This window comes from Diabrotica virgifera, chromosome 3, assembly GCF_917563875.1.
Source record: "Diabrotica virgifera virgifera chromosome 3, PGI_DIABVI_V3a".
Classification (NCBI taxonomy): Eukaryota; Metazoa; Arthropoda; class Insecta; order Coleoptera; family Chrysomelidae; genus Diabrotica; species Diabrotica virgifera.
The window spans coordinates 256,394,899-256,420,414 of NC_065445.1; the positions used below are offsets into that span (position 1 = coordinate 256,394,899).

Consider the following 25,516-nt stretch of genomic DNA (forward strand, 5'->3'; position numbering starts at 1 on the left):
GTCCGGGATTTTTTGTGGGGATATTTTGTCCGAGGATTATTTGTCCGGGGGTTATTTGTGGGGATTATTTGTGGGGATTTTTTGTTGGCATTTTTTGTCCGGGGATTTTTTGTCCGGAGATAATTTGTGGTGATTTTTTGTCCGGAGATAATTTGTGGGGATTTTTTGTCCGGGGATTTTTGCGGAATTACATATAATCATATTTTTTTATATCAATAATCTGAATTTTTTCATTTTTTTACGTGTTTTAAGGTATTAAAAAATAAGACATCGTAATTTTGTCCCGCTACCCCCCTTATTTTATGTGGGATGAAATCAATTTTAAAATTTCAAAAATTCACAGGCATAGTTGAGGCTTTTACAAAACGTGTCTATTTTTTATAGACCCGTAGGTTGAGTGTACATAATTTCACAATGCATTTTTTTTTTTTCAAAAAAAGCATAAGTACCTATAACTTTTCTTGGAGACGGCTGCAGGTTTTTTTTTATTTTGTGGTAAGGGGAAATTCTGGTTTTTTAGGGGTTTTTGGGAATATTCCCGATTTTATACACTTCAAAATAGATTAAATCAATGTTTTTATAGGTTATGTATAATTTGGAGTTTTTAAAAATATCCAAAAAATCGAAAAAATCACACACGATTTTTGGGGGTTTGAAAGTGTTTCCCATTTTTGATTTTCCTAAAGAAAAAATTTTTTTATGTTGCTGATTTGATTTAAAAGTTAACTTTGTTTTTCATCGTAGTCATCTCTAGCGGAAACCGTGTGATCGTTGGATGGTGAATACACCCCTATTATCATTATTTCATAACATTTTACTATTAGTCCAGAGAAATAAGATTTATCTCGTGACACCTCCCCCTCCAGGCCGAAACCAAATTTTTTGAGCAGTATGGACATCTATAATAATAACCTATATGTTTCCTGCAGCCAATTTTGATGATATACATAGTTATAAACAAATGAAGATCAAAAAACGGTAAATTTTCGCTTTTTTCGTTTATTACTAAAAAGTAAAGCATTGTAAACAAATTTGAGAATAAGAAACTCATAAATCATATAAAAAGCTTCAATATAGCCTTCGCTGAATATGTCTATTCTTATTTGTTGCTTAGAAAATTGCAAAATAAATAATAAATTTTGAGATTTTATAAATGTTCATAACTTATGTAAAAATTAAGGTAGAACCTTCTTATTGCACGGAATGCTGAGAGTCCTTGTGCTTAAATTATAATTTAAATTTCAAAGCAATTGGTCAAATAGTTTAAAAGTTATTTAATTTGTTAATCCCAAATTCATTTTTTTGCAACACTGTAATTCAGAAAATTATGGGATTACAGTAAAACTTCGGACAGTTTATGAAAGAAGAACATTTATACTATTAACTTAATTTAAAAAAATGACAAAAAGTAATTTTATACAGTGTAAAATTATTTTGCAAAAATATGTCGATTTTTTGCTTACTTATAAATAATTAGAATAACTTTTTAACTGTTACCCGTAGAAGAATTATTTTTTCATAGGTATTTAGAAAGACTGAATTTTTATACACATTTAGAAAGAAAAACAATATTTAGAATTATTTTTTGTCATTTTTTTTTAATAAATTAATAGTGTAAATCTTCTCCTTTCATAAACTATCCTGTAAGGATTCATAAACTAAGTATTACTGTAATTTCATCATTTTCTGACTTATAGTGTTGCAAAAAAAATTAATTTGGGATAAACAAATTAAATAACTATTAAACTATTTAACCAATTGCTTTAAAATTTAGGGTATGATTTAAGCACCAGAACTCTCAGAATTCCGTGTAATAAGAAGGTTCTAAGTTAATTTTTACATAAGTTATGAATATTTATAAAAACTCAAAATTTATAATTTATTTTGCAATTTTCTAAGTAACCAATAAGGATAGACATATTCAGCGAACGCCATATTGAAGTTTTTTATACGACTTATGAGTTTCTTACTCTCAAATTTGTTTAAAATGCTTAACTTTTTGGTAATAGACGAAAAAAGCGAAAATTTACCGTTTTTTTATCTTCATTTGTTTATAACTATGTATATCATCGAAATCGGCTGCAGGAAACATATAGGTTATTAATATAGATGTCCATACTACTCAAAAAATTTGGTTTCGGCCTGGAGGGGGTTGTGTCACCAACAGGATATTTTTCCTTATTTCTCTGAACTATATGAGGTCGACTTTTATTACGCGTTCATTTACAGCGTCCCAGTCTTTGATACATCTGGCTTTCTTCTTTTTAATGAGTATAGAAACGCCTCCTTTGCTCTCTTATCCTTTTTTGTAATATTCTTCTTTAAGTGCCATCTCCGCGACGGCAACGGAGGTCGGCAATCATCCTAGCTATTCGGACTTTAAAGACGGCTGCTCTGAAAAATTAATTTGATGTACATCTGTACCATTCTCCCAAGTTGCGCAGCGACGATGTTCTACGTCTCCCAATGTTTCTCTTTCCTTGAATCTTTCCTTGCCTATAATCAACTGGAGCAAGCTTTATCTCTCTCCACGTATAATCATCATCATCATCCAGCCTTCTGCATCCATAGTTGAACATTATGTTGCCGCGTCGTATGATCTAGGAAGCCCTATCATCTTCAAATTAGGTCACCATTGAGTTATTTTATCTTGTCATGCTTATTTCTCCACGCGCCTCAGCATTATAGGCGTAAGTCGCTCCTTGACTTTCATTTTAATTTTGTCTTTTATTACCATCGTCTTCTGGTCTTTCACTCCTCCATCCATCTTTTTGGATGACTAACTTTAAGACATTACGAAGAGAATGAGACCAGAAAAGCTCTTCTAAATATTGACAATGCACCTGTATAGCCATTTGAAAATGACCTATTTTTGTGGGATTCTTTGCACATATGAAGACCTCAGTGGAAGGGACACGCGCCAACTCGTAACTTTTAATGACAAACATTTTCAAATCAAAATGTACACCGGCCAATTCGTAACTTTTCTTACCTGACCTGCCAACTTGAAACTTTCTTCAGGTGAATTCGAAACCATTGATTAAATCTAATACCTTAAATCTAAACCGAATGTTTCTTGGTTTGTTTAAAAACATTATATTTGTATTTTATGTACCTATAAAAATTGGCAAAAATTGAAATATCTTAATAAAATAATTGAAACAATATTATAGTGTTTTATTAACACGTGTTATAAATATTATTTCCATCAAGTATAGCTATACACGAGCTTGGTTTTTATCAAGTAATTGTAAATTTAATATTTAGATGTTTAGCAATGATAAATTATTTAACTCCATCTGATAATTTAAAAGCAAAGACATTTTCCATATGTTTATTTCAAGTCTAAAAGATTATACCTTTATTTAGTTACGAATTCACCAGTAGTTTATCGGTTACCGAAAAATTACCTCAGGGCCAAAGTTACCAATTGGCCTGTAATTAGGATGGGGGATTAAAATAGTTACGAATTCACCGGGACCCAGTGGAAGAAGGGGGTATGTTAACAAAGCCTACCTTTTGAGATATGGGCAGTTAAAGTTTTTTTCCCTCTACTTTTATCATGAAAATATTGTTTGCATTATTTGGCTTTATTTATATTGCTGTAAGCATTCCTTTACATATAATGTTGATAATTGGTTTTTATTTTTAATATTTTTTCTAAAAATAAATAAAAACTGTACATTCCGCCTTCTTCCATTAATTTTAGTTTGTATAACTATACTTTATCTGAATGGATGAAGGGGGTATGTTACATGAAATAATACTCTATAATCAGTTTTACAGAAACTTATGTAATTGAACACAAAATAATCTTCTTCTTCATGTACCGTGCTCGATTATCGAGCGTTGGCTATCAAATTGGCTATAGTAATTTTGTTGACAGTAGCTCGGAAAAGCGGTGCAGAGGATCTGTTAAGCCATTCTAACAGGTTTCTAAGCCATAACGTTCTTCTTTAACCTGACCCTTCTTCTTCAGTCTATGTACCTTGCCTTGTATTATTAGATGAAGTATATTATACAGAGTGAGTTTTATGTATGGAAAGCCTCAATTATCTCGGAAACGGCTTGCACGATTTTTTATAGATTTTAATGAGTAAGGGTTTTCTAATGCGGACGATATTATAGTGGTAATTGCATTGTTGTCAGATCTTCCGTTTTTCTGGAAATCTAATGAACTTTCTTATTTCAAATGAAACACCCTATATATTTTTTGCGTTTTAAAGTCCTTAAGAAATGCTGATTATTTTTCGTGTTATATTCGGAATACCTAAATGCCATAATTTCGGAGTTATTGCTACATTTATTAAAAAAATTAAACAAATTATAAAAATAAATTTGTTCGGCCCTGGTAGACATTATTTTAGGTTCTTTTGATACTTGCAAACAAAAAAGTTTTGATGTAATTTTTCTCTAAAGTTAATCGATTTCGAGTTATAAACAATTTAAACCTGAAAAAAACGAAAAATGTTTCATACCTCCTTCCATTCAAGAATCGTATTTTACATGTTACATAAAACCTTCATCCACTTAGGTCTTCATATAGTAACTACATAAAAACTCACGTGAAATGTGTTTTAAATAATTCTAATGACTTTTTTGTTTATAAACATTTTTTAATTTAGAAAATTTTATTTTAAAGAGCTATTTTTAAGAATGTAATCTGTTGAAGATTTTCATCTGGCAATGCATACATAATATTGACACGAACGATAAAGTTGCTTTTTTGTTTAAATGTTAATAAAAAAACCACGACACAATAAAAATTTGGATACCCACGAGATGGCAAATCTTTTCTATTGACTTTCCTCATATTTATATTCCAGTTAAAAAATGGTGATCAGTAATTTTGAGATTTGCAAATGCTTCATTTCCTGGGGTATGATAAACATATCTAATACAGTCGGAAAATGAAAGAATACCCATGAACGAACATATAAAACACGCTGTATTTTCCTGTCGCCGTGTCACACAAAAAATTGGCCAGCGCAAGTACATGTATTAATTATTATTACATGCACTTGCGCTGGGCAATTTTCTTCGTGACACGGTGACAGGAAAATACAGTGTTTTATATGTTCGTTTATAGGTATTCTTTCATTTTTCCGACTGTAGATAGCATAAATCGAGAACCAAACCAATCCTGTATTGTATGTCAGAAAATTGCATTGGCAGTAAATTTAATTGATCGATTTCTTCATTTAATTCGATCACGGATTTTTCCGAGAAAGTGAAATTTTTGTTCAAGATGGTTAATGGAAGGCTTCTACAGGATGTTGCGCAGTTTCGGATTGCCGTAATCGGATAAATGCGTAATTTGTAATTAAGATAAAGACCAGAACACAATATTGCCAATGTAAGATGTAAATTGATTGGAAATCTTAAAAAATTTCTTAGTGATCGTAATAATTACATAGAAACGGGTGAATTGTGTGCTTTAAAGGTATCATTATTTCATTATGTTTGCTTAGTTTAAATTTTAAATTATTAATTATTATTTCCAATAATGAATATTTCATATTAAAATATGCTAAAATTCGTACAGAATGAAAAAACTTGTTATTGTTGCGAAGAATAAAGATTTTTATTGAAAATAAACAAATATATAAGTCAATAGGATAGTACAGCTCGGTACGGTATAGGTTATTTGCTTGAGCTGCAAATTGAACGAAAATAAATAAACTAACTTTTGCGTCCAAAAACGAAAATATGCCTCATGTGGGGTTATAGAACTTCAACGAGAAAAGATTATTGGTCTTGTGGAGAAAGTAATGTTCTCAGAGGGACATAGCTGTAGAGCTAGGCGTAATACAGGGTGTTCTGTCCAAAACCTATGCTAGTTAACAGGAACTAGAAAAGCTCAAAAATAAAGCAAGATAAAGTCGCCAAAAGTAATAACGTCTCTCCATGATCGTTTAATTGTCCAATGAGCTGGAAGACAACCCACCATTTCTCACCTGCAGCTCCAAAGGCAGCTTTTGGAAGCTACAAGTGTAACTGTTTCAGTTGAAACGATAAAAAGAAGAGTTCGTACAAAGAAGTATACAGCAGGAGACAGTTATGGATTCCCGAGTTATCCAGGCAGCACAAGATTGATCCCCTAAATTGGTGTCTTCACCACCAAAACTGGAACATTGGGAATTGACAAAATGTGCTATTTTCAGAAAAAGTCAGGATTTGTGTAAAATCAGATGACCCACAAAATCGTGTACTTAGAGGTCTAGGAAGACAAGCAAGAACGAAAACTGTCAGATCTGTTCACAAATATACAAGTGGAAGTGTAATGTTCTGGAGAGGAATTGTGATCCGTAAAAAAACTCCTTTAATTTTCATCCAATCAACTTTAACTGCTCACAGGTATGTTGGTAACCTGTAGTCAGGCTCTGGAGAGGTGCAACAGGAGAAAATTTAATTTTATTGCATGATAATGGACTTCTACATACCATTAGAGTGACTACAGACATCATTGAAGCAGAAGGTATCCCTTGTTTGAAGTGGCCTGCTTGTTCACCCGAGCTTAGTCCAATAGAGTATTTGTGGGATATGTTTAAAAGAAAAATTAGAGCTCGCTGGGATAATCCATAAAACACCGCACGGCTAGTACAAGCTGCTCTTAAAGGATGGAGCAACCTACCACAACAAAATGTTGATAATTTGATTAGGAGCGTGCCCACGCAAACTGAAGCTTGCATAAGGACTAGAGGTGATAACACTGACTACCACAAAATATAAAAAAAAATAAATAAAAACAATTTAAACATTATTCGTTTTACATTGAAATTTTGTATGCTATTGACTTTAAAACAACTACTTTCAATTTGTTTGTTAAATACTTTATTGTTTTATTTAATTGTTATGTATTTGTTATTAAATTCCTCTAAAATAAATATAGTCTGACTTCGTGTGTTCGTTTTTTTTAAATTCTCACGAAATATTAAGAAATATCAGATGATTCCATATAAGTTTGGGTGTGTATAAGTCTACATAACCTTAAAATGATTTTTTTTTAGAAAAAAAGCGTATAAACTTTTTCAAGATGTCCATTTTTTTTATTTTTTTTTTTTTTGTATTTTATCAAAATACGGTGTGGAAGGCCTTTATGAAATAAAATTATTTTTGTCCTTGTTTCAAAAAATTATAAAAAACGCTGAGCCCTGTCGATTTTTATTTATATATAAATATAACAAATATAATAAATATGCTTTTTAAAAATAAATTTAAATATACAGGGTGATTCACGCAAACCTAGCATAGTCCATAAGCTTTATTTTTAATGGAAGATCCTGTAGGTATATTTTTATATTTTTAAAAGCTGCTTAAAAAATCATGTAAAAAATCATTATGAATAATACAGGGTGAAATTTTGAAATGATAAAGTATGGAAACCACTTATGGAATAAAACTGTTTGTATCCTTGTTTTAGAAAATTATAAAAAATAGTGGAACACGTCAACTTTTCAATTTAAATGGGCGCTTTATAAAAATAAATTTCAATATACAGGGTGACTTACGCAAGTATAGCAAAGTCCATGATCTTTAGTTTTAATGAATCACCTTGTATATTTTTATATTGTTAGAAGCTACTTAACAATCTCAATCTAAAAAGTTTATTATGTAGGATCTATTATAAACAATTCAAGGTGAAATTTTGATATTACGTATAAGACATTAAATGCAAAATCCAATATATTTATCCTTAGTTTAGAAAATTTATGTTTTTATTTAGCTAATTTAAAAAATAATACCATTATTTCAAGTATGATAAATTATTAATTTCAAAATTTTATGTATTTAATATCTTAACGAAAATTATACAAAAAGTAATTTTCAAATTTCACCTTGTATTATTCACCTACATATGCCCTACGTAATACACTTTTTTGGGATGGGGTTGCTTAGCATCTTCTAAAAACATAAAAATATACGGGGTGTTTTATTAAAATTAAAGATCATGGACTATGTTAGACTTGCGAGAATAACCCTATGTCCCTATATACTTAAATTTCTGTTTAAACTGTATTATTCATAATAGAACCTACATGAAACATTTCGTTGAAATTAGGTTGTTAAGCAACTTTTAAAAATATAAAAAATATGCAGGGTTCCATTAAAAATAAAGCTTATGGACTAAGCTAGGCTTGCGTGAATCACCCTGTACATTTAAATGTATATCTAAAATACGCACATTTATCTCAGCGTTTTTTATAATTAAAAAAAGGACAGAAATAATGTAATTCCATAAGTGTCTTTCACCCTATGCAAATATAGGTATTTCTGATTTTTTTTCAGATTTTTCCGTAAGGTACGCCACCTTCAGAAACCCAGAAAAACTGGTTTTTTGGGGATTTTTGGGGATTTTCGCAATTATACATTTCTGATCAATGTACGGTAGCAAAAGCCTTGAGACAGGGAGATCCTTTATCTACGTTATTCAACTTAGTTTTAGAAACTGTAATCAGAAAATGAAGCATGAAGCTGGATGAAACAATCATGAAAAATCAGTGCTTGGCATTTGCTGATAATTTAACGATCCTCGCACTAGCTTCTTCTTCTTCTTCAGGTGCCGTGTCCGTATTCAGACGTTGACCGTCATCATGTTTACAAGTTCCTGAAACCTCTCTCTATCGGCTGCCGCGCGAAATAATTCTTCTACCGTGGAACCACACCATTGTCTAATATTATGCAACCATGAAAGTTTCTTTCGACAAATCTATGTCATTCCCTCCACTTTTCCTTGTATTATAAGGCAAAGTAGATGATATTTAGGTCCTCTAATTATATGGCCGAAGTATTCTGTTTGTCTGGTCTTTATGATGTTTATGTTTATCATCAGTGGCAACGGCGTATCCAGGGATGGGGCCCAGAGGGGCCGGCCCCCCCCCAAGCGCTTCGTCGAAATTACCAATTCTATTTTTCACCACGATATAAAATACAGAAACGAAAATAAAACATTCTCTCTCTCAGATATAGTTAATCTTCTTAGAAGCCAACTGCCCACCGCAACAAGATCATAAAATTACAGTTATTTTAAAATCTTGGGTTTGTCTCAGGGTAACTCTCTAACGCATCTCATCTAGCCGAGACGGTCAGCGACCTTGAGCCGAACAGGAGCGCCCTATCTAGATTTATTTTCTAGCCACAGCCACAGATTCATTCGCTTAATAACCGTTGCTCCGACGGGACGTCCTGTTTTCAGTATTTCAGTGATGCGGTGTGCGGACTGCGGATTTAGTTTTCTGGCGATATTGTAGTATTTCCACTTCCACATGTGCTTCTCGTTAGTTGAAAAGATAAGAAATTTCATTCTGTATTCTTGACGCGACACGAGTCCACAAAGACATTGTAGTAACGTTTTATTTCTAAAAGTTATAAACTATTTACAATTTGCTCAGTTTTTATTTTTTTAAAATGGACAAATTTATTATAAAGAAACCTCGTCTGGATATTGAGAGTGAGGGGGAATCTAGATCGATAAACGTAAGTAGATACTCAAATAATAATAATTATTTTGGATTCAAATTTTTATACTTTTGTGGCCTGTTGATTGTTGATAGTTTTCCAATTTTTTTATACTTGTTTCTTGTTTGATTTCAGGTTGCAACATGTTCAAATGATTTTTCCAATCCATCTACTTCTCAGGCCACTACCACCAGCTGTTCCAGTTTCCAAGGATGTTTAAAGACTCAAGTCGAAGTTGAAGGATTGGTATTTGCAAAAAATGATATTGGGCATTTTGTTGGAGTATCAAACATAAGTGATGCAGATAAGATAACTTTATTACGAAGAGTATGGGAACCTTTGCCTTCCCACAAGTTCTGTATTGAAATTATTGGGTCAAAGAAACGCACTTTCCAAGTTAAATGGCTGCAGAGATTTCCTTGGTTGGCCTACTCTGATAAGCTGAAAGGTGCATTTTGTAAATTATGTGTAGTATTTTGTCCATCAGCAGTTGGTAGTGGATATCATGAGTCTCCGGAAAACTTAGTAAAAAAAGCTTTCCGTAAATGGAAAGACGCCATTGAAGTTTTTCAGAAGCATTCTAGGACAAAATACCATCAACACTCAAGCATAGCAAAGGATGAATTTTTAAAAGTTTTTGATGGACAACAGCAAAATGTAATTCAACAATTGCAGAAAAAAAATAAAACTGAAATAGAAAGAAACCGAAACATTTTAAGGTCAATTATCGAAACCATAGTATTGTGTGGGCGACAAGAGATACCATTGCGAGGCCATCGCGATTCAGGTCGTCTGTCACTTGAAGAACCTAATATAAATGATGGGAATTTTAGAGCTTTGTTACGCTACCGAGCTAATCATGGTGACAATATATTAGCTGAACACATACAGCATGCTCCAGGAAATGCATCATATTTCAGTCCCAAAGTGCAAAATGAGTTAATAACTCTTATGGGGAAACAGATAGAAAGCGCCATCTTGACGAGAGTAAAAAAATGTACCTTCTTTACAGTGCTAGGTGATGAAACAACTGACATAAGTCGTGTAGAACAATTCTCACTTTGTGTTCGTTACGTTGATTTTGAGTGCATTGATCTGAGAGAAGACTTTATTACATTTGTTCCAGTAGATGACGTAACCGGAGCTGGTCTTGCTTTTGCATTACAATCACAAATCATACGGCTAGGACTTCGAATGGAAAATGTTCGTGGTCAAGGTTATGATGGAGCATCAGCGATGCGAGGGGCATTCAACGGTGTTCAGTCGATCATAAGACGAGATTTTCCTAAAGCAGTGTATACACATTGTTCATCACATTGCCTAAACTTGTGTTTAAGCGATGCTGCAAAAGCACCATGCATCCGAAATTGTTTCGCCAAAATATCTCAAATTAGCACTTTTTTTCGAGCTTCAGCAAAGCGAGCTAAGATTCTAAGAGATGTGTTAGAAGAAAAAGGGAAAGCCAATAGTGGTCTCCATAGATATTGTGAAACTAGATGGGTGGAAAGGCATGACGCAGTTATTGTTTTAGCTGAATGCTTTGAATGCATTATTTCTGCACTGGAGGTTGTCATCGAAAACCATAAAAATGATGCAGCTATCGAAGCTGCTAGTCTACATACAAGCTTATGTAAATTCGAATTTATAATAACGTTGACTATAATATCAAAAATGTTATCTGTAACATTAACTACATCCAAATATTTACAAAAGGAAACTCTTGAGTTAGGTGCAGCGTTAGAAAAAATCAGCTTGACGGAAAAAACTTTTTCTAACATGAGGACAGATGACGAGTTTTCAAAAGTTTTCAACATGGCTCAAGAATTAGCAAACAAATTAGAAGTTCCTGTGATGGTAGGATAGTTGGAACACAAAGATTTCGGTCAAATATCGAATCACGAACTCCAGAAGAGTTTTATCGTCGTACGGTATACATTCCTTACATAGATGAAATAATGACATCCCTAAAAGACAGATTTTTAAGTCACAAGGATATATTAAGAGGGCTTGATAATTTTGTGCCCGCTAACTCTGTCAAAAAACAATATGAGGACCTAAGACCTGCATTAGAGTTTTACAAAGATGATCTGCGGAGTTCAAACAATTTCATTCTGGAAGCGGAGTACAATCTATGGAAAACTCACTGGCAGACATTTGCAGCAGATAAGTTACCCAAAAGTGCGCTAGATACCCTTAGAAACATGGACTGGGACATGTTTCCTAATATTAAAATTTTATTAACCATTCTCGCCGTAATCCCAGTTACAACAAGTTCAGTAGAACGATCATTTTCAACGTTGAAGAGGCTGAAAAACTACCTCCGGAATTCTACTGGGGAAGAAAGATTAACAATGTTAACACTACTAACCGTCCACCGAGATATACCAGTAAATATAGAGGATGTCATCAACGAGTTCAACAGTTCAACAACCAGAAGATTAAGTCTTTCGTGATAAAAGTAATCAGTAAGCAATAAGTATTATACTCTTCTTTTATACGTTATTTAATTAAAAGCTAATGTTCACTACTCTTTTAATTTTTCATGGCCTACAAATTTAGTTCATATAAATTTAAATGCCCTCATACATAAATTTATTATTATACGATATTACTTTCAAATATTTTTCGCTATTAAGTATGGTTCAGGTTTGCGTTTGATTGAATTTGGATAATAATCTATGAAAATAGTATAACCTTCATATTTATATTTATAGATGGGTATAGGTATATTTCTAAAGTAACTGAGAGGCCCCCCCAAAAGAAAATCCTGGTTACGCCACTGATCAGTGGCATATAAAGTCGACACCGGGATAATAGAAAGGAAGCTCAGGAAAGAACTGGAAGGAAAACTAGAAGAAGAACAAGCGGCTTTTAGGAAAGAAAGAGGAACAGCAGATAATATATTATTGTGTTTCAATTTATCAATCAAAGATAGAATAAAAATTTTAATTTTTTTAATATAACGCGGGCAAATAAATTTGATACACCCTGTATATTGATTTGTAAATATTTATTACAAGTTAGCTTTCAACGCAAAATGGTTTCTCCTTAATGAATTTTTCCATGAAGAATATTAAAAACGTTTTTGTAAATAAAAGTGAAGTGAAAGTTATTTAGGATTAGTATTTTAAACCGATTGTTTATTACGGGAAAGATAGAAGCCATAGGTAATTAGTTCTTAGAAAATTAAGGTAAAGAAAGTTTGGAATTTTAAATATGTTTGTTTAATGACAGCAATATTTAGATAATTTCCGAAAAGTCATTAGTTTTGAGTAGAAGTGTTGTTTGAAAGAATGACTGGGTTTTTCGATTGAAACACGGAGGTGGAGAGAGAAATGTTTCTGATTGGCTTGGAAATTTTGAATGGGGAAAGTTTTGTTTGAATGTTGAGATAGTTTTGAAAAGAGGAATTCATTGTGTTATCGGCAGCCGAGAGGAGCAGTCAAAAGTTTTCGTGAGTAGTTCAGAAGCAAGTACTAGTGGTTGTGTTTGATAAGTGAGAGTAGCTGAAAAGTGGAACGAGAGACAAATCAAATCGAGAAGAAATACCTCTTTGATTCTGTAAAGTCCAAGAGAGTAAGTTACAAGAATTATCGTTATTAAAATTATTTGTGACACCAAGTAAAAAAGATACTTGGGTCTCAGGAGATTATTGTTGAGAGAAAGAGAGGAGAGAGATTTGGAGTTTATTGAACGAGTCCTGGTCAAAGGAAGCCTGGCTTGTGTTTTTGGAGAAATAGTTGCTGGTATCCTGCTGGATTGTTTGCTGAGAACGGAGAGGGCTTTGATTGGTAGCCTAACATAATCAACAAGGGGGAGCTGTTTGGATCAGGAGGAGACATCATTGTGTGTGAATCAAAAAGGTCAGTCAATAACCTATGTGATAGATTTTCTTTGTAATCAGAAGTTAAAATTTTTTTACGTAAAAGCATATGCATTTAATATTCCAACATTTCAAAAATTTAATAGGAAGTATAAGTAATTTGCGAATACCAAATTTGTTTGTTTAGCTTGTTTTTTATTAATGGTATCAAGAACAAAGCGATAAATATTTGTTTTGAATTAGATTAATTTATATGGTAAAAGTTTCTTTTGGACAGTTATGCCCACAGAATTTAATTGATAAATTTACAGAACATTGCTGTTGATAATAAAGGTAATTGCATGTTTTTATTTATGATTTTTCTATTTATTTCCTTTTCCTATTTTATCCCAATAAGGATCAAATAAGAGATACTGAAACCACGAGAGAAGATAAGTATAACATAAAATAATTTAGACATTTTTTTATATTATAAAAGGCACCCTGAGATTCTTTCTTAATTTTTATGTATGATTTGCGTTAATTAAATAATTGATCAAGTAAATAATAATTAATATAAAAGTAATAAGAAAGCAGATCATAACAATATATATACTGAGAAATATAATTGAAAGGAGAAACGAAATAGGAGAAGACTTATATATTACGTTTATATATATTAAAGCTGTTTTTGATTCTATAAATAGAGAAGTAATATGGTCAGTAATGGAAGATCTGCAAATCCCGCAAAAGATAGTAAGCGTGGTAAAAAGTACATATAGAAACGTACTTGCTAAAGTACAAATAAACGGAAACAGATCGCCAATAATACACCTAAGGAGAGGAATAAAACAAGGGGACAGTCTCAGCCCAGTTTTGTTTATATCAGTAATGGATTGAGTAATGAAGAGCGCTAAAAGAAGGTCAAGGCAATTACAGTCAATAATAAGGTACAGGAATTTAGTACCAGTGAGAATGGAGGGATGACTATATGCAGATGACTTAGTGATAATAGCAGACAATAAAAAGAAAATGCAAAAATTAATCGATATCTGGGTGAAGGAAATAGAAAATTTGAAAATGGAGGTAAATGTAAAGAAAACGAAGACCATGATAGTAACCCAAAAGAAAAGGGAAGAAATAAACCAAACGATATTTAGGTGCAAAAACAAAATAATAGAAACAGTCTCGACGTTTGAATACCTAGGAGTAATAATATCAGAGCGAAAAATAGCATACAGAGCATACAGAGCGAGAAAAGCAAATAAGATCTAGATACTATGCACTAAATAAAACAATATTTGGAAAGGAAGAAATAGATAAAGAAATAAAACTGAAGGTATACAACGCAATCTCTGTACCAACTTTAATATATGCAAGTGAGACATGGGTAAACAATGCAAAAATAGACAGTGCAATAAACGCAGCGGAGATGAAGCAGCTAAGAAAAATAGCAGGAAAAACGAAATTGGACAGAATAAGAAATGAAGATATTAGACAAAGACTGAAACAGGAATCGATAATAACCAAGATACAAAAAAGAAAATTAAAATGGTATGGACACATTAACAGAATGGACCAGGGAAGACTACCAAAGCAGGTGATGGAATCAAAAAGATATGGTAAAAGAAGGAAAGGCAGGCCAAGGAAGAGATGGATCAATCAGATTATAGAAATTGGACAGGAAAAAGGAAAAACACATCAACAAATGAAAGAGTTAGCAAAGGACCGCAAGAAATGGAAGAGATGGATAGAAGATGATTAAAACCTCCAACGCCCCTGAGGGGCATAAGGAGTTTCGAGAAAGAAGAAGAAGAAGAAGATGAGCAGACGTTCTGAATTCATCATTTGGAGAACATCTTCATTGTGGAAGTGTGCGAAACCCATGAGCAAGAAACGCTTAAAAATTAAGAACAGTTGTGGCGAAAATTATCGAAAAAGCACAAAAATTCGGATTGGAGCTAAATGAACATAAAACTAAATGTATGATCATGGGAGAAACAGAAGAAAACAAAAAAGAAGAAGGCTTTGGTGTGAGGTCTGTAAGTGGTAAAAGCTATAGCATTGTTTAAAAAAGGACTTCTTCTTTAAACAATTGCTATAGTTTTAAAAGGGTGGACAATTTTAAATACCTGAGTGTAGTATTCGATGAAAATGGAAAAGAAAAATGGAAGCACGATTCCAGAATAGCAAAAGGGAATAAAAAATTAGGTAGCTTAAGATCTCATATGAACTCGAAACACGTTTAAAGACAAGGCAAACTCCGAATACATATATGTATACAACAGTAATTAGACTCCTAGTAACATATGCCTGCGAGACATGGACATTACCTAAATAAGAAGTAAGATAATACTCTGGAAAGATGGAAAAGGAAAATATTGAGAGGACTATTGCGAGGACGGAAGATAGGAGATGGGTGGGAGAGGAGAACCAACAACCACCAGGTTGGCAGTGAACGCAATATTGAAAATCATATAAAATTTCTTACTGATCGTAATAATTACATAGAAACGAGTGAATTGTGCGCTTTAAATGTATCATTATTTCATTATGTTTGCTTAGTTAAATTTTAAATTATTCATTATTAGTTCCAAAATAGTTATTTTTCTACAACCACTATACAAAATGCACTTTTCTGCACAGTTTTATGTTAGCAAACTTGATATTTACTCACAGTATATGATATTTGACATTAGTGTGCAGAAAAGTGACGTTTCTGTGCCGCAAAGTGACGTTTCTGTGCCACAAAGTTCTTTTCTGCACAGTTGACTACCTCATTCTGAGTAACGTTATATTCTGTTTACATCCGTGGTTAAACTTTAGACAAATATATAACCTATAAGACAATTATTATATTTAACTATAGCATAGAAACTAAATTATGGATGTTACAATTGTTTTATTTTACAATTTCATTCTTATTAAACATTTTATAATTATCAAATAACCAATAAGGATTTAGCAACCTGTGCAAGAGACGTCGAATGAAGTAGGTTTTGTGTAAATCCGTGACTGAATAAATACAACGTCAATAATGTGTACCTAATCATTTTTTAAAATAGTTTAAATTTAAACAAATTAAGGCAATGCATTAATTTTTTAACTGATTTCTGTGCAATTTATTTGGGTATAAGGAGTTTAAATTGATTAGTATTAATTAAATACAGTTTAAAATTTATCACATAGGTACCTATTATAATTAATCTTCGTTTGGAAATTGTGATTTTTATTTTTAGGAAAAACTGTGCTTGTAGAAAAAGTATAGTGTGTAACACGTGCAGAAAGGTAATTTCTCACTCGTTTGAATTGCGGCACTCGCTTGCGCTCGCACCGCAACTTTTCGAACTCGTGAGAAATTAGTACCTTTCTGCACTTGTTGCACAATATACTATTTCCTAACAAGTGCAGAAAGTCATACTTTTCCGCACGCGACTGCAGTTTGCCGAACGACGCGTAACGGGAGTTCGGCAAGCAGTCGAGTGCGTAAAAGAGACTTTCTGCAAGAGTTAGGAAAAATATTTTTTCTACGAGTCTTTAAAAAATGACCAAATCTTAATCAATTAATTTAATTAATATGAAAATACATACACAAATTAATTCTTTGACAAGGTTGTCAAAACCAAACTTTCAATATAATTAGTTAGCATGACGACGATCTTGGTTTCCATGACGATGATTCAAAACGACTGTTATTGTCTACCGATTTGACTTTCGAATATTATGTCAAAATAATTTTATTTCAATCCATAAGGAAAAATTTCCTGTAACTGGCTGTATACTATTAATTACAAAAATTGAAGAAAATCTTCTGTGTAAAAGGTATATTAGTTTGAAAACCCCAATAAAGGGCTACATTAAAAGACAGAACGTTTTCGCTCTAAAGAGAGCATCATCAGTGTTCTAAGCAAGCTCTACATGCTAAGCCACCAAAAATACATGGGTTAAAACCCTTAAAACGCCGACCAAAAGTCTTACATTGGCGTGTTATATATTATACCCTGGCGATGGGTGAAATTTAAACAAGATATACCTCAAAGCATGATATGACTATACAACGTGTATGTGGGAGGTTGAGTTGATTTCTCTGTCTGTTGGCTTTGTTGGAGTTCCAACAAGATTTTTCTAAAATTAAATCTGTATCTTCTATAATTTTTTATTTATTTATATCTCTAAAGTCACCCTTCTCACAAACATTGGCGCACTGTAAACTAGCGTACTAGTCCAGGGTAATAAGGTTTTCCCATGACACTCGATCAGCCAGGGTACTGAAGCGTTTTTTCGACAGGTAATACCTATAAGAGCAAATTGTAACTATTTCCTGCGTAGGATCTGGCGGCCATTTTTATTTATAAACAATTAAGTGCCAAAAAATGGCATTTTTCCCTTTTTTTTAAATCAATGGAAAACAGTGAAACTTATGGTTTTTTTAGTACAAATATCTTTGAGATTATGGAAAAAGCTTTAAAATGACGTATTACAAAGTTTGATATTCTCATTTATAGTTATAGTTCAGACAAATAAGGAAAAAAAATATCCGGTTGGTGACACAACCCCCTCCAGGCCGAATCCAAATTTTTTGTGTAGTATAGACATCCATATTAATAACTTATATGTTTCCTGTAGCCGATTTTGATGATATACTTAGTTATAAACAAATGAAGATCAAAAAACGGTAAATTTTCGCTTTTTTCGTCTTTAACCAAAAAGTTAAGTATTCTAAACAAATTTGGGAGTAATAAACTCATAAATCGTATAAAAAACTTCAAGATGGCGTTCGCTGAATATGTCTATCCTTATTGGTTGCTTAGAAAATTGCAAAATAAATCATAAATTTTGAGTTTTTATAAATATTCATAACTTATGTAAAAATTAACTTAGAACGTTCTTATTACACGGAATGCTGAGACTTCTGGTGCTTAAATCATACCCTAAATTTCAAAGCAATTGGTCAAATAGTTTAAAAGGTATTTAATTTGTTTTTCCCAAATTAATTTTTTTTGCAACGCTATTAGTTAGAAAATGATGAAGTTGCACTAATACTTTGGATAGTCTATGAGAGAAGAAGATTTATGCTATTAATTTACTTAACAAAAATGACAAAAAATAATTCTAAATACTGCAAAATTATTTTGCAAAAACATGAAAATTAAAAAAAGGGGGGGCTAACTTCGTCCCTAATTGTCCTAGGACAATTGTTTTCCTTTCTAAATGTTTATAAAAATTCAGTCTTTCCAAATATGAAAAAATAATTTTTCTACGGGTAACGGTTAAAAAGTTATTCTAATTGTTTATAAGTAAGCAAAAAATCGACGTGTTTTTGCAAAATAATTTTACACTGTTTAAAATAATTTTTTGTCATTTTTTTTAATTAAGTCAATATTATAAATGTTCTTCTTCCATAAACTGTCAGAAGTCTTACTGTAATCTCATAATTTTCTGACTTATAGTGTTGCAAAAAAAATGAATTTGGGATAAACAAATTAAATAACTTTTAAACTATTTGACCAATTGCTTTGACATTTGAAATATAATTTAAGCACCAGAAGTCTCAGCAATTCGTGTAATAAGAAGGTTCTAAGTAATTTTTACTTAAGTTATGAATATTTATAAAAACTCAAAATTTATGATTTATTTTGCAATTTTCTAAGCAACCAATAAGGATAGACATATTCAGCGAACTCCATATTGAAATTTTTTAGACGATTTATGAGTTTCTTACTCTCAAATTTGTTTAAAATGCTTAACTTTTTGGTTATAGACGAAAAAAGCGAAAATTTATTGTTTTTTGATCTTCATTTGTTTATAACTATGTATATCATCAAAATCGGCTGCAGGAAACATGAGGGTTATTAATATAGATGTCCATACTACTCAAAAAATTTGGTTTCGGCCTGGAGGGGATGTGTCACGAGAAAAATCTTATTTCTCTGGACTATTAATATAATTGAGAAAAAAAGGTCGGAATTGCAAAAAAAATTAATTTCGCAATATCTATTTTACAAATTGGTCTACAGCTTTGAAATTTTTGTCATATAAGGGTTCTTCGGTGCTTAATATGTGATAAAAATTTCAAACCGATTTATTCAATTGTTTAAATTTTATTCAAATTGTTTATCCCAGAGAGCATTTTTTTGCAATAACATAAGTCAGAAAAAAATGACGTTAGAACCATTCCACAGGTGTCAAATGAAAGAGCATGAGCTATATTTTCAACTTGGTTTAAAAAAAGCGAATAAAAAATGCATTTATTAGTAATAAATAATTATGCATAAGTATCGTAAATCTTTCCTTATAAACTTTTTATCTTGTTACATAAGAAATTATGTATATTTATTACAATTTTTTATCAATTATGATATAAATAACATTACTTGGTAGTTGTGCACTTAAAACAGGGTAAAAAGGTTAATTTTTTTGGAAAAGTTACCCAAAAAGTTTATAAGGAAAGATTTACGATACTTTTGTATAATTATTTATTACTAATAAATGCATTTTTTATTCGCTTTTTTTAAACCAAGCTGAAAATATAGCTCATGCTTTTCCAATTTGACACCTCTGAAATGGTTCTAACGTCATTTTTTTCTGACATGTTATTGCAAAAAAATGCTCTCCGAGATAAACAATTCGAATAAAATTTAAACAATTGAATGAATCGCTTTGAAATTTTTATCACATATTAAGCACCAAAGAACCCTCATTTGACAAAAATTTCAAACCTGTACACTAATTTTTATAACAGTTAGATATATATTTTTATAACAGTAAGATATTTTTTGCTATTACAAGAAATTATTTTTGAAGATAAACTACCAATATCAAATATCTTTGTAATAGTATATTGTGCAACAAGTGCAGAAAGGTACTAATTTCTCACGAGTTTGAAAAGTTGCGGTACGAGCGCAAGCTAGTGCCGCAATTCAAACGAGTGAGAAATTACCTTTCTGCACGTGTTTCACACTATACTTTTTCTACAAGCACAGTTTTTCCTAAAAATAAAAATCACAATTTCCAAACGACGATTAATTATAATAGGTACCTATGTGATAAATTTTAAACTGTATTTAATTAATACCTACTAATCAATTTAAATTCCTTATACCTAAATAAATTGCACAGAAATCAGTTAAAAAATTAATGCACTGCCTTAATTTGTTTAAATTTAAACAATTATTACACATTATTGACATTATATTTATGCAGTCACGGATTTACACAAAACCTACTTCATTCGACGTCTCGTGCACAGGTTGCTAAATCCTTATTGGTTATTTGATAATTATAAAATGTTTAATAAGAATAAAATTGTAAAATAAAACAGTTGTAACATCCATAATTTAGTTTCTATGCTATAGTTAAATATAATAATTGTCTTATAGGTTATATATTTGTCTAAAGTTTAACCACGGATGTAAAAAGAATATAACGTTACTCAGAATGCGGTAGTACACGGATGTAAACAGAATATAACGTTACTCAGAATGAGGTAGTCAACTGTGCAGAAAAGAACTTTGCGGCACAGAAACGTCACTTTGCGGCACAGAAACGTCACTTTTCTGCACAATAATGTCAAATATCTTATACTGTGAGAAAATATCAAGTTTGCTAACATAAAACCGTGCAGAAAAGTGCACTTTGAATAGTGGATGTAGAAAAAAAATATTTATTAAACACATTCATTACACATACAAGTCAAGTATATCGCTTTCTAAAAGCGTGAATGTCGTTAATTTAAGGCGAACGGTGATACATATCAGCTTCTAAAACCAAATTATTAAATCTCGTATACCTATACAAATATATAAAATGAGTTCTTAAAATTGAGTTCAAAAATTCTTAAATATGTAAAATTAGACTACTTTATTTTATAAATAAGCCGAAAGATTTATTAATCAGAATTGTTTTTACATTTTCAGATCTATTTTTCATTTTTTGTGTATTGTGGTGTATAAATTAGGCTCACTTATTTTCTGAATTATTAATAATATTTGAAAATATATAGCGGTCTAAATACAGAGTAATCCATATAAAATATTTGTCACAGTAAGTTAATCTTTGTATTAATATATTTTAAAGTTAAATTAATTTACATATAGCAAATTTCATGAGTAAAAAGACTATCCTATTATATGCAAAATTTATCCTAGAACCAAATATATAGTTTTTCTATTTGCAAATTTTTTGTATCTATCTATTCCTACTCTCTAGGAATGTTATAAACAACATCTACTCATTTCAAAACAAAATTTAATAGGTTTCATATTATATTTAATAACAAGTCGATATAACAACTGAGGATAGTATAAATATAACGCGTACATTTTTTATTCATAATACCGGTTTTAATACCGGGATCCCGGTATTTGAAATTTTAAATACCAAATACCGGTATTGAGATTTTGGCTCGGTATTGTAAGCTTTAAGTACCAAAGACCCTCAAAACTCCAGGAGCGCCTTTCATTGACCTTGGAAACCAGGTGCTCCGGGAGTCGATTCTGGTGGCATATTCGTGTTTAGCGACCTCAAAACACCCTCCAGTAATTCATGTGCATCAATTAAATGCCGAAAACAATTGAAACTCTAGAAGATGACGTCCCTTGCAGTGGCCCTGGCCACCACGTCCTCCGGATGCCAATTCTGATGGCATATTCTTGTTTAGCGATTACAAAAACCCATGAGTAATCTGTTTATATCAATTTAATGCCGAAAACCCTCGAAACTCTGGAAGATGACGTCCGTTGAAGGCTTGAAGGTCAAGGTCAAAGTAAAGGTCGCCATTGGATAGCCAGGAGAAAATCCTAGACTACTAGTTCTTTACCTTGATCCAAACTTCTACATGTTGCCAGATAACCCGTACCTCAGGGAATTGGAATTGGAGTTTGTGCCTCTATATCTTGAAAATCCTTCATACGATTGATTTATGCCCATGAGATCTTTTTATCAGGATGCTTCAAAGAGTATTTTACCAAATTATGAACGAAATCCACTTGGACCTAATTTCCATAAGGTTTGTGCGGGGTACTTTTGTGGAAGTATAGAAATCAAACGTTTTCAGTGTTTTATTGTTACAGACATCGTGTATGTATTTGACTATCTCATATCTCAGTCTCAGTATAGCTGTATCAGTGTCACAACTCTCTATCTTCGTCATCTACAACTATATCGCCGTCTGTATCACTATCGTGAAACAGATACAAATCTCATGATACGTGTATCGCAACTTGTCGCGATACATGTATCGATACCAATCTCAACCCTCAACCGCATTCACGTTGATATCGGTATCGATATAATATGTATCGCGACAAGTTGCGATACACGTATCATGAGATTTGTATCTGTTTCACGATAGTGATACAGACGGCGATAGAGTTGTAGATGACGAAGATAGAGAGTTGTGATACTGATACAGCGATACTGAGACAGCCAAATACACTATGAGATTTCGATACCGATCTTAACGTGAATGGGCCGTATTTTAGCCCTATGCCTTTAAAGCCTGTTGAACTGAATTTGTAAATATGTATAAAAACAAATATAACAAGAGATTATTTTGTTTGTATTAAATTTATTTTTAATGTTTATATGTATATTGTTTCTATTTAATTAAAATTAAATTTTGCAAATAAACAGTTCCGTCAAATGGCAAATATTTTTATTAATAAATGAATAGCTTACCTCGTAATGATACCCTCTTCAAGATGTTTTCCATCTACGGCACTGCAGGAAACAATTCAGTACATGAGACATATCTGAAATAAACAAAAAACGATTTATTTTAACCATCAAAACATTTTTTATAGAAACTAATAGTAAAAAACAACGAAAAACAAAAAGTTGTGTTGATTTTGAAGTCATTTAAAGTAAGGCTAGCAGCGACAACTATCGGTGCAATACGTAACTAAACTGTCTTGGTGTCTTAGAAGGAAGATATCTGTAATGGGTCGGAATCGTAATGTACATAATTTTGAATTATTTGAAACAGAGTAGATATTTATTAAGAAAAATTATGATACAAATGAAAATATCTTGCTGTAATGAACAAATGAACTAGACAGACAATATTGATACCGGGAAACAAACTTATTACCCGTGTGAGCAAAATGGAGAGAATGAAAATAGAGTCTGTAGTTGAAACAAAGCAGAAAAAACCAATAGCTACGCCAAAATCGCAATTAATTAGAGGATAAAAAGGGAATATTGCTTAGAAACACTAACGATTATAATTTAATACAAGCGTGACATCAAAATCCCGAATTGTGTGCTATTCATGTAGTAATACCTGTAAGATTCCATGATAAACTATTTCACTTTTTCAACGTAAAACACAATGACGCGACTTACTACGTATTGATACCGAAACAAGACACATACTAAAAGTATTTTTGCGTAAAAAAACAACTGATACATGGAATTTAGTAAAGTTTTTTGAAATTTTAGCAAGAACCGACGCGACGCCAAAGCCAAAATTTTCAAATCGCAGCCTTCTCGTTTCATAAGAATTTTTTTCGTCGTGCAGTGACATCTCACTGATACCAACTTAACTATAACTGGATGTGGCTATGGGCATGCACCAGTGGCTATGCAACCGTTTATGATTGTAAAATTCTGAAAAGTATTTTTCCACCTACCTCTACCGAAAGTATACTTTTCCGGACCTGATTGTAGGGAGCAAAGTTGTACTTTTCCTCCCTAGGGAGGAAAATATTTTTCCTCCCTAGGGAGGAAAAGTAAAAGTGACGTCATGATATTTCATTCATGAAATACAACTTATTGACGCCCTGTACAATATCTATTTTTATTACGTAAGTATCTATACATTTTAACGTTTATTTATAAAACACCCTGTATTTTGCACAATGGTAAAAAACAGTAAATTGTTATTTTGATTTAACAATGTTTACATTAATATTTTTGACTTATATTTGACAGTTGACAGTTATATTCCACATACTTGTTAGTTTTAGTTCTAATAAATTTTGTTGGTTAGTTACATAAATAAATTAAGTAAAAACGAAAAAATGACTTGTTATTTGAGGAAGGTGGAAAAACCATATGTATAACATGGGAGTAAAGTGCCTTTTCCTCCCTTGAATGATTACTGCCCTCCGCTACGCGTCGGGCAGTAAACTTCATTCTCGGGAGGAAAAGTAGCACTTTCCTCCCTTGTTATACAAATAGCTATTACATGTATTCTGAAAGTATTTTCTGGTGGCAGGTGGCAGCAATATACTATTTTTGGTGGGAATAGGGCGTTTCATCGATTGTCATTTGTTTCGAGCTTCTGTCATGTCTCACATAATATTAATATATCTACGTCATACGTCTTTGGTTTGTATCATTGGGGTATATACACCCACGGTTATTAGACTTTATTACGGTTGTCTTGTCCGACGGTGGTGGGGAGACTTATATTTTTGACTTTACGTCACAAGAGTTTACATTCCCATATTTTTAAATTATTTTCGATCATTGAATGTGTGTTATTGTGTATATATGTATATTATTTGTGTTATTATGAAATAATAAGACAAATAGTACACATTTTATCTTATACCGGGTGGCGAATCGTAAAAAGGGCCATAGGAAACTCAATGTAAAGTTCTGAATTGTTGAATTCCTACTTCCCTAATTATCCCTAATAGCACACGACGTCCTTTGGACGTCCAAAATAGGTCCATTTTTGGTCCTTACGTCCATGGACTATAAACGGACGTCCTTTGGACGTCCCATGTTGGACGTCCTTCGGAAGGAATAAATATGGACGTCCTTTGGACGTCCGACGTTGGACGTCCTTCGGACGGAATAAATATGGACGTCCTTTGGACGTCCATACTGGACGAAATACGGACGTTTTATGAACGCTTATATATTATATTGGACACATTATACCAATTACGGGATCAAATAGCAAAATAATTCAATAAAATATTAACTTACGCGTTAACTTTACGTTAATGAAATACAGTCAAACCTGTCAGTAACGGCCACTAAAATGAAACTATCGGAACTATTGGCCGATATAGAAAGGTGGCCGTTATTGCCAGTTTTTGTAGTCTAGATATACAGTAAAACTTGTGTTACTGGCCACCTTATAAAATCGGCCACCTGTACTAACGGCCGGTTTAAATATTCCCCAAACCAATTATATCTGGACTACAAAAACTGGCAATACCGGTCACCTTTCTATATCGGCCAATAGCTTTTTCATTTTTAGTGGCCGTTACTGACAGGTTTTACTGTAATTGGTTTGGG

At 32.2% G+C, this 25,516-nt stretch overlaps 1 protein-coding gene across 1 annotated transcript; it reads left to right on the top strand.

The window, feature by feature from the left end:
- Positions 1 to 11,414: 11,414 nt before the first annotated feature.
- Positions 11,415 to 11,912, top strand: LOC126882727 (52 kDa repressor of the inhibitor of the protein kinase-like). Its single transcript, XM_050647713.1, has one exon. The coding sequence runs from the start codon at positions 11,415 to 11,417 to the stop codon at positions 11,910 to 11,912; it is 498 nt and encodes a 165-aa protein (XP_050503670.1).
- Positions 11,913 to 25,516: the final 13,604 nt, after the last annotated feature.